Genomic DNA, 10523 nt, shown 5'->3' with positions numbered 1-10523 from the left:
TTAGATTCCACCTAGCACCCGGCACTCATCCCCTACATTTGTTTCTAGAAATTCGAATCCAAACCCGTTGATTTATTTAGCTCTGAGGCGGCTCAATTCTCCGGCGAGTTTCTCACCGTTTCCGGCGAAGGTAAGCTTCATACTACTACCGAAAGACCAATACAACAAAAGCAGTCGAAAACCCTAATTCCTTTGTTTTTATAGGTCACAAAAACCCTAATTCCACCTACAACATAGTTGAGTGGTATTGTTCTTCCTGTCTGCGAAACTGTGATTGTGTTTTGCTTTTTCAATGGCCACTCCAAGGTGTGATCAAGCTAGTAATATAGATAGATTCATTAATCTCCTAACTGAGATCGCTCATGATATTTTGTCCCGCCTCAACTTCAAAGACCTCACTAGGGTTGGCTGCGTGTCCAAAACATGCAGAGATTTTTATATATCAACCCCGTACTTGAATTTTCATGATTTTTGTGGTGTGGTGGGTATATCCACTCGTCGAGAGAGCATAAGGGTTTTGGACACTTTGAGTAGGTTTTTCATTCAACGTGGAGTGCATCATAAGATCCAATGCTTTCGCTTTTGTTGGAACCTTCGTGATTATTTTCATGGTGACGACTATGATGTTTATTTCCAATCGCTATTGAGGGAATGGATTGAAATTGCAGTGAAGTGCAATGTTGAAGTGATTCATCTTGTTATCACTCCTATTACGTTTGGAGAGCTTCCTGCTTCCCTCTTACACTGTAGATCGTTGAAATCTCTGCTTGTGCAAATGAAGTGCAGGATTAGTGATGTTCCCTCCATGGATTCTTCGTTTAATCTCGAATACCTGAGGTGTTGGTATTTAGACAATCTTTCATCATTAATAAAACTTGAATAAAATGATAAAGATTGAAAATCAAAGAAACAGAGTGCAGAGGGCTTTGGAAACAGATGGCTGATGCTTTTTATAAAAGCAGAGATCTTATCTTTTCATTCAGATATTTCTAATATATATGGCTCAATACATAAGCCGACTGAAGTAATTGGGTATAAAGAGAATGGGTCGACTGATAAAGGCAACAGTCAGCCCTTTTACACAGAATCAGTTTCAGTCAGCCCTTTTATACAGAATCAGTTTCAGTCAAGCATTAACTTTTAACATGAGGTTCAAAGATGTTTCGATAAACAATGATGATGATCGATTTTTGAAGTGGATTTCAGCTTGCTGCACATGCATGAAGGAATTACTTCTTAAAGATTGTGTTGGGGTCAACAATCTTGTCATTGAAAGCTCATCTCTGGAATCAATTTGGTATGAGTCTCATGCCTACAACGACAAACGCCATGTTAACATCTCATGTGACAGACTTGAAAAATTACATTTCAATGCACCGATTGGGGGGGAGACAAACAGATTGGTCAACATTTCTGCTCCAAATCTCAAGTATTTGGAATGGTTTGGGGAATTTATGACTCGCCTGAATCTTGGAAACTTAATGTGCTTGGAGAAGGCTGAGATTTCTTCTTCATTTATGACCTGTAACTTTGATGTCTTATTTGATTTCTTCTTATTCTACATCCAGATATTGTTCAGGTAAGACTACACTTCACAAATTAAGCAATAAATTGATGTACGTTGTGGTCACAAACTCGTTATTTATTTCGTTGTGTTTTGTTTTCATTCAATTTACTTGATTGTTTGTCTTTTCAGCGTCTATGGTTAAATTGGGACAATTGGAAATCGAAAGAGATTTCATTTATTTCCCAAGCCAAGGAGGTAGTCATACAGTATCAATGCCGTTCATATGTTATTGAGTTCGCATATTTTATTCTCGGGCATGCTCATGATTTGGAGAGGATGACCATATACTATCCTGGGCGTCCTGATGCACACAAGGCCGTGATGAAGTTGAGGACAGAGGTGATGGCGAAAGGAATTCCGTTTTACAGAATTACGACCGGTTATGACATTTATAGGGTTAGATCTCTACTTAGCTCGATTCGATCTTTGGATGATTTTGTTTAATTTTCTTTGTTTACTGCTAAGGTGATTTCCAGTGACAATGTTCCCTTCAGGTCAGGAGATTTGAAATGTGAACACATATTTTTAGATGCATATATAGTAGTTGTCAATGCGATGCATGACTGTTATGTTTTGACATTATAACGAATGAATTATTTGGTTGATTTTTCCCGTGATTGTTATGTTTTGTCATTGTAACGAATGTATTATTTGTTTGATTTTCCCCGCTTGGCGTCCTTGAGATTTTTTGATATTTTCTTGTAATTAAACTAGATATGTTGGCATCATTTTGTCACGTACAGCAGACATGAATTGAGAACACCCGTAAGGCTGTAGCGTACCTGAAAATTCTAGTTTTAGAATAAAAAACAAAATCCGTACGCATATTTTGTGTACCATGACAAACAAGGTAGGTTTTGAACTTTTATTTTTTTTTGGTCCGAAAACGAAAGGACTAGCTATATTTTATGAAGATTGTACTTGTCAGCCCGTTGAATGTTTGAATTTCGCCGCTTGGAAAATTCAAAATTGTAACTTTGAACCGTAAACCAAATCCGTAGGGCGCAGGGGTTAACGGATTGTGATTGGGATAGAGAACCAACCTTGAGACATATTAAAAAGAAAGGGTCGCAAAGAACAAAATTATTAGATTGCTCGGACGGCTGCGTTTGTCCGTCCCCGCCATCTCTTATGGAAACTTTATATAGACATAATGGGACCTTATACTGAAGGTAACATCAGACATTCACAACTCGAACTCACATCTTCCTACATGCCATTTCTCGTTTACAGACTCGAATGAAACACCAACACGGTGGGCAGGGAAAAAAAATACAGGAAAAAAGATTGTTCTTACACAGGAACTGGTGTGGCTTCGTCAAGAGCAAGTACACCAGGAAGTTCTTTGCCTTCCAACAACTCCAAACTCGCACCACCACCAGTTGATATGTGGCTCATCACACTAGCGACTCCTACTTTCTCCACGGCTGCAACAGAATCTCCACCTCCGATGATTGTTGTCACTCCCTTCCCACTAAGTTCCGCAAGCTTCTTTGCAACAGACTGCAAAGAAAGAGTTGCAACTTAAATCACCACCCACACATCACATTCATATAGCCGGATAAAGTAATCATAATGGGCGAGAGAAGCTAAAGAGTTCCCTCACACAACACAAATCTACGACACGGTCAAACACATTAAACTAAACTTAGGTAAACAGTGCAAAAGGATTCGAGAACTATCTATCTGACCATCTCATCTCTTGAGGATCCTCAAGAGATAGACGTTGACTACGTTACAAGATAACACTTGTCCACTTAGTATGCATTCGTAAGATGTATAGGAACGATGATGAACAAAAAGTGAAAACCAGAAAAAAGACTCTTGCATACCTCTGTTCCTTCTGCGAACTTGTCAAACTCAAACACTCCCATCGGTCCATTCCAGATGATGGTTTTAGTGGTATCCAGTGAATCATTGAATGTCTTAATAGAGTCTGGACCAATATCCAATCCCATCCACCCGTCAGGAATGCTTGAAGCTGGAACAATCTGCAAGTACAAAACCAATTTGTCATTTCTTTCACATGAAGTGCTGATCAAAGTTAAACATAAACACACAATATTATTGCTGACGTTGAATCAACTAGTTTCCAGCAAGAAGATAGAGCAAATCGAAGAATCTGAAGAATCAAGTTGTAAATGTACATTAAGATTATGTACCTTGCTGTTTGCATCAGGGGCAAACTTGTCTGCGATTACGACATCAGTGGGCAGCAAAAGAGACACTCCTTTTGCCTTGGCCTTTGCCATGAGTGATGTAGCAAGTTCTAGTTTATCTTCTTCCACCAGAGATGAACCGACTGAGAGACCCTGTGCTTTGTAAAATGTGAAAATCATACCTCCACCAAGAAGTAAGATATCAACCTTCTCCAAAAGCGACTCAATCACTCCAATCTTGGATGAGACCTTTGAGCCACCAACAATGGCAGCAAATGGTCTTTTCGGGCTTGATACTGCCCCAACGAGATAGTCAAGTTCCTAAGAAGAATAAATAAGCATTAACATTTAAACCAGGAATTAATACAGAAAAGCGGTGAGGGTGTTGGGCTGATACTTGATCACATTTGTAATGTCACGTTTTTGTTAGGAAGTAAACAGAAATTGGAAATCATGATTTTTAATTAGTAAGACGTCTTAGCAATTACTAATGTGTAAACTCTCCGCAAGAGTGACAATAACAGTCCAATAACCCAAGCCAGCATGAGTTGCATGTTTGAATCTAAATATTATGGTAGCTTGAATAGTTATAAGTTATAACTAAGGCTTCAAATTATGAAATATGTATTCCTTGAAGGATTGGAAAGGTCTGCAGATTATTAAGGTCAATGATACAGCAGAGACAAGAATGGGAAGCCTCACCTTCTGCAAAAGGAAACCAGCAACAGATGGCCTCAAGAACTTTGTGACTCCCTCAGTTGAGGCATGAGCTCTATGTGCTGTCCCAAAGGCATCGTTGACATAAAGATCTGCTAAGGCGGCAAGCTTCTTTGCATGCTCAGGATCATTCTTCTCTTCTTCCTTGTAAAATCTCACATTTTCAAGAAGAAGAACACCACCTTCAGGAAGTGAAGCCACCAGCTTTTCTACTTCTGGACCAATAGAGTCCTCAGCTTTGACAACCTGTTTCAGTTACGATAGGCAAACAAAAGTAGAAGTAGCAAAAAATAAGTTTCAATATACATCCCGTGTCACTGCCATCTTGATTTTTCTTCTTATACAATTTTCTCTTCAATAAAAATGTAAACCTGAATGCCAAGAAGCTCCGATAGCCGAGGTACAAGAGGTGCCAAGCTAAATTTTGGGGTCACACCTTTTGGTCGTCCCTGAAATAAAATGCACATTGATTCAGCTTGCATCATACCACTGTATTTGGCAACAAACAGATGCCAAAAGTACAAACGAAACCAGAATCATAAAGCACCATAAAAGTTGAAAACATAGCCCCAAGGCCCCCAACCATCAACACTGAAATCTACAACAATATTCTTGATGGGCGATGAAAAAAGCCTGTGCTTAAAGAAAAATCAAAGATTTATTGCATGACATCATTCAATAACTGATGAGATCTGCCCAAACATCAAATAGGAAAATGAAGACATAAACCCCATCTGTTCTTGGTAGTGGCAGAGTAACTAATAGTCTAAATCCCAAACAGAACTATCAAATTCATCAGTCGGAAACAAAAATTTCCAACCAATGAGGGAAAATGATTTTGGAAATCCACATTGTAACAAGTACAGAGAAAAAAGCTACCAAATTAGTACATTAATCAAACTGTAAAACTAAATAAACCAATGGGACCAAAATCAAGCCCCAAACTAAATCCAGAATCTCACACAAACACAACTCAAAGCTCATACATTTTTGAAAGAGACCATAGCACATATCGAAAGATTTCGACTTCAGCCAATTCCGAATCAAATCAAAAGGGAAAAAACGAGAGCTAACTAACAGAACCCATTTCAGCAAAGTTGACAAAGAAACCATATAAACAGAGAAAACAATCAAAACCCAGTAAAAAAAGCACATAATTGAAAGAACAAACATACCAAATGACTGGAAAGGATGACTTTAGCCCCCTTCTCAATCAAATGCTTAATGGTGGGGATAGCAGCGCGGATTCTAGTATCATCAGTGATGTTCTGGCTGTCATCCAAAGGCACATTCAAGTCAGCCCTGACGAACACCTTCTTCCCCTTCAGCTCCGCCGCGGTAAGGTCCCCGACGCTCTTCTTCGCCATCGCAACGACGCCTCTGACCCCTTTGCCGGAGCCAAAGGATCGGACTTTGGAAGCTACTTGAAGTGCGAGGAGGGGGTCGGCAGCGGAGAAGCCGAGGCGGCGGAGGGCGGTGGGTTTGAGGGAGGAGGGGAGGGAGACGTGGGAGAGGGAAGCGCGGGTGCGGGAGGTGGAGGTGGTGGCGGAGTGGAGGAGGGAGAAGGTGGTGGGTGCGGTGGTGGATGCCATTGCTGTTGGTGGAGGTGTGGGATAGTAAACGGAGGTTGACTGAGTGAGATGAAAGGTTAATGTGGTTGTTTTTCCAACTGTGTATACTGGGAGAGATGTGGAGGAGAAGAACAACGGGATTTAGTGGGTGGTTTGTGTGGGGGGCTGTGGACTCCTCCTTATCGTTGAGGAGAGGTTCAAAGTGTTGGATGATTTTGTGAGATTGAAAAAAGTGGCAAAATGTGATATGATGGGAGGTAAATGAATCAGCCTATGATCACAAAAATATTCATTTCACCAAATTGATGGGTTCTTTGGACTCATCTTCAAGTCTATACTAGTCTCCCCTTCTTCATTGTCCTTTTTATATCTTTGTATAGTATACACTATGTCACAACGTTAGTGTTTTAAGTCCATTCGCATTGTTAAATAGAACAGTTAAATTACATGATAGCATGTGATTCGTATTAAATAATCTTCTAAAAATATTTGTCTAACGCCGTCTAGACGTCTCAACGCTAAACTCTTGCATGTCGCCTAATTAACGTCTAACGCCTTTTAAAACTTTTTAATGACATTTATGTTGTATGTTTGTAAGCATGTTGCCAAGAGCTCGTGAATGACTGCTACACTTTGATCCTATAGTGGCTCCAAGTTGTTAACCACTTGTCCAATTGGCTTTTCACTACTTGGCAAATATACTAGTTATGAATTCAAAGGTAAGAAAAATTAAAAGTACCTTAGACATACCAAATGTTGAGTAGTAGACCTCATGACCTAATACGCTAATTATTTTCTTTCTTTTAGTTGTATATGACCGATAGATGTTGAATGGACTTGATATGGGTTTTATATTTCGTGTATTGGTATCTCACATGAGTTGAAAATTATAGTACACAAACAAACAAAAGGATTATTAAACTACGAATATTATTTTATTGATGGAAAATAAAGACGGCTATGACGGTCACGTATTAAAATACTATATCTTGATAGACTTATTATCAACCAAAGATGCAACTCATCGTATTTATAGAGAGCTAACCTTAATACCTAATAAGCAATAAAACAAAACCCCAATTCACGAAAATGACTTCTTTCTCACATTGGTGACGAGGTAAGTTCTGCTCATGTCTTGTTAGTTTGTTTTAGTTGTGGTACTCGTTCCTAAATCAACATTTTTTCTGTGTTTTCTATTTGCAAGGCGGAGCACAAGAGATTGAAAGTATAACTGGTGTAAGAAAGGCCTTTGAAGTGCAGTCATTAGTTCATCACTAGGCCATTCCTCGGGAACCATTCGGATCTACATTGAACATGAAGAATTGTCTTCCATCAAGTAGTTGGATCTTTCAAGAAGGAAGATCTCGAGATAAATGAAAACTCCGTATAGAGAAATGATCAAATGGACTTGCTGACTTGTTGCTGTGATACCCCATACCAAAGTTTAAACAGTAAGAAAAGAAAACAGTATACATGTTGAAGAACAGAGACGAGAGAGCACAATCAGATCAAGAATTCAAGAAGGTGAACCAAGAACCAGAAGTTGAAGAGGTAGCTTGCTAAATTTGTAAGTACTACACTGTCCAACACGAAATGTCCTGTTGCATTTTCTCCCGCTTCCTTTCTTATTGAGATAACCTGGATAATCATCTCGCGTGAAGGGTGCTTCCTCAACCAGGTATAACCCTACCTCTTCTGCTAACTTCACAATGTTCCAGTTGCTGAAAGGATGAGCGGTCTTGTGAGTCACATGAACTTCTCCTCTTGCCATCAGCATTTCACACGCAGTGGTGAAGAATCGCTTGACCAAATCTTGATGCAACCTGAAAAATTCATCGCTCTAATGCATCACTCCACATTTGATTAATGTAGAATTAATCTGTATTAAAACTCACTCAATTTGAAACCTCTGGCTTTCCATCCCGACGAAACCCGCATGAGGAAAATTAAAGACGATTCGATCAAATAGTTTATCGGCTAGCAGAGGGTGTTGGCTCATGGTATCTACATCCACTTCATGCAATACTACACATCCCTTTCCCTCTAATTCGTTCAAGGTCCTCACTGCATTTGGGTACTTCTCCATAAATGACTCTACAATTGGTATGGAAGGGATTTTAGTCAAGAAATTGGTATATACATATATAAATATCAGTATATAAGTTAAGGACATTCTTTTGAAGGCTACCCTAGAATGCATTTCAACGATTGGAAACCGTCTACATTTTTTGTTCTCATTTAAGGGTCAGTTTTGCTAAAAAAAAAAAAAAACAAAAAGTACATCTAAATTTATTTTTTTAATAAATAAATGTCGTTGAACCCCACACTAAAAACAAAATGTTCTTAATTTAAGAAAGTCAATAGTATCCCTAGCGTAGATTCTCACTACACCATAGCAAAAATAAAATAGATTATCACTCGTAGTACCTTTGGAGTCGAGAGAAGTGGCTACAATGTTGCTTGCAGAGGCAAATGCAGTGGCTAAGCAAGCAGCAAAAGAGAAGTTGCCCTCACCTACTAACAGTATCTTCTGAGAGCCGCTGTAGTGCATGATCTTTTTCTCCTCTTCCATTTGAGTCTCTTTAATTTACTCCCAATTTCTTTTTATTTTATTATGCAACATTAAACACAAAGAGTTAGAGGGAAGGAATGGCCAATCAACTGTTTGATTTGGAACTGGAAATTAAGCACACACAACGTAAACACAGGGATTAAGAAGAAAAAGGGTCGCAATCAATTGACTGCCTTTGTTAATTTCCAACGTAGACCATTAAGGGCTGGTTGGGGGTTTTCTGCATGTTTTTTTATTGCAAGACTGTACAAGTCTTTTAATATGCACCGTCCAAAACGATCCAAGGGTTATAACGATGCCACGTATATCATTCTCCAAACTTCAACTTTTCACCTCCCCACCCGTCCCTCTTCCCTTCCATTTCCACATGCAATGGGCCATGGCAGATCATCCTTCCTCCTCCCTCTTCCGCCCTCAAGGTAAGACTGCCAAAGTCTCATTGGGATGCCAACCATTGTCGTCTTGGCCACCTTTTTGCTCTTTCATCTTAACTGAATAATATTTTGTTTTGGTTTCAATGTATCTCAACTTGGAGGGAGGAAGGGAGACGGGGTGGGTACTGGTATTGACAACGGCGGCCGCCGTGCCACCGGAAAAAAGAAGGGACGGGGTGCGAAATATTGGTGAATAAAGAAATATAGCCCTTGTCGTTTTGGACGGTGCATATTAAAAGACTTGTATAGTCTTGCACTCAAAAAAACAAACATGCAGACCATCATCATGCATTTTCTTAAAAAGAAATTGTTATTCATACCTCCATTTTTACTTTTCACATATTGATCTTTGATCTTATTCAATTCATTCAATTGGATAACGGAAAATTAAGAAGGGTATGAGAAGTAAAAACATTGGCGGACGGAGTAAAGGACCAGGGATTGCCTGGGCCTATCATGGCTTTCTAAATATATATATATATATATATATATATATATATATATATATATATATACATAGTAGGGAATTATGCATCTTTCTATTGCTTCAAGTCCTGCTTTCCAAGTTTCAAGCATAACCCCATCTCCCAATTAGCTTTAATATTTTATCTAGCTATCTCCTTAACACAAATTAATAGCATTTAAAATTAAAGCAATATTTTGCCTTTCTTTGAATAGAAAACATTCAATTTTAATTATGAAAATTAAAAAAAAATTCCCCTTTTCTTTTTGAAATCTCATACATTTTATAATCCTAAATTCGAAATCTATTCAACAAACAAGTTTTAAATTTCTTTGTTTCTCTATTGTTTCTTCTCTATTCTACATATTACATGAGAGTTATGGTTCGTAAAGTTTTTATTTATCTCATTGAATTTAATAGTATAGGCAACGGGGCAACGGGGTTATAATAAAACGATTTTAAAATATAAAAACTCGTCAAATACAATTATAATTTTTGTGTGTATGTAAAGCGGGAGCCTTGTGCACTGGGTACGACATTAGACATTATTATGTAATATTATATGTGCATATGTTGTTTTGAACATTTGATTTTGATATATATATTAGCCTTGTAAATACCATCTGCTTAAAAAAATTATAAAAAAAAACCTTTATGAGAGGCCCCTCCCCACCAAAAATTCTAGCTCCGCCAATGAGTAAAAATAAGATAGTACTTGCCTTCTTAAAAACAACTTATCAAAAAATTGAGGTCTAAATTGCATTTGGTGAAAAGAAAAGAAGCTGCATTAACGACGAATTAAAAGAAAAAAAATTTCAGACAAAATTGTGTCATTGGCAGAAAACTCAGCCCTAGACATGCTAACAACAAATTGGATGAATCATTGGGGATATTTGGAAATATAGCCATTTTTTAAATCACTTGTTGAAATATAACCTACATTTTCTAATTTTATAAAACTAAACCAAAATTACAATTAAAAAGACATAATTACCCTTAACCTTCTATTAACACTCCTATGCTGTCTTTAGACTCCTCAT

At 38.1% G+C, this 10523-nt stretch overlaps 2 protein-coding genes and 1 pseudogene across 2 annotated transcripts; 1 reads left to right on the top strand and 2 right to left on the bottom strand.

Moving 5' to 3' along the window:
* The first annotated feature begins 1043 nt into the window (after positions 1 to 1043).
* LOC126584484 (uncharacterized) lies at positions 1044 to 2175 on the top strand (annotated as a pseudogene).
* A 460-nt stretch (positions 2176 to 2635) lies between these two features.
* Positions 2636 to 6265, bottom strand: LOC126586365 (phosphoglycerate kinase, chloroplastic-like). Its single transcript, XM_050251201.1, has 6 exons — positions 5619 to 6265; positions 4815 to 4892; positions 4429 to 4689; positions 3730 to 4047; positions 3400 to 3558; positions 2636 to 3070 (listed from the first exon to the last, which is right to left on the bottom strand). Exons 1-6 carry the CDS (start codon positions 6033 to 6035, stop codon positions 2861 to 2863), a joined length of 1443 nt encoding a protein of 480 aa, XP_050107158.1. The 5' UTR covers positions 6036 to 6265; the 3' UTR covers positions 2636 to 2860.
* Positions 6266 to 7530: 1265 nt separating this feature from the next.
* LOC126584483 (uncharacterized protein At4g26485-like) lies at positions 7531 to 8586 on the bottom strand. The gene is made up of 3 exons (XM_050248843.1): positions 8442 to 8586; positions 7910 to 8108; positions 7531 to 7837 (listed from the first exon to the last, which is right to left on the bottom strand). The coding sequence occupies exons 1-3, from the start codon at positions 8584 to 8586 to the stop codon at positions 7531 to 7533; spliced, it is 651 nt and encodes a 216-aa protein (XP_050104800.1).
* Positions 8587 to 10523: the final 1937 nt, after the last annotated feature.

The sequence above is a fragment of the Malus sylvestris genome, chromosome 10, assembly GCF_916048215.2.
Source record: "Malus sylvestris chromosome 10, drMalSylv7.2, whole genome shotgun sequence".
Taxonomy (NCBI): Eukaryota; Viridiplantae; Streptophyta; class Magnoliopsida; order Rosales; family Rosaceae; genus Malus; species Malus sylvestris.
The sequence above is the reverse complement of the archived record's forward strand: the minus strand, read 5'-3'. Positions and strand labels throughout refer to the sequence as shown.

Bases quoted from the DNA above. Each gene is read 5' to 3' on its own strand.
- LOC126586365 (XM_050251201.1), bottom strand. From the start codon at position 6,035: ATGGCATCCACCACCGCACCCACCACCTTCTCCCTCCTCCACTCCGCC. The intron at 4,893-5,618 runs GTATGTTTGTTC...ATTTTATTTCAG, and splicing joins TCATCCTTTCCAGTCATTTG to GGACGACCAAAAGGTGTGAC. The intron at 3,071-3,399 runs GTATGCAAGAGT...CTTTCTTTGCAG, and splicing joins AGTTCGCAGAAGGAACAGAG to TCTGTTGCAAAGAAGCTTGC.
- LOC126584483 (XM_050248843.1), bottom strand. From the start codon at position 8,586: ATGGAAGAGGAGAAAAAGATCATGCACTACAGCGGCTCTCAGAAGATA. The intron at 8,109-8,441 runs GTACTACGAGTG...TACCAATTGTAG, and splicing joins CACTTCTCTCGACTCCAAAG to AGTCATTTATGGAGAAGTAC. The intron at 7,838-7,909 runs GTGAGTTTTAAT...TGAATTTTTCAG, and splicing joins AGCCAGAGGTTTCAAATTGA to GTTGCATCAAGATTTGGTCA.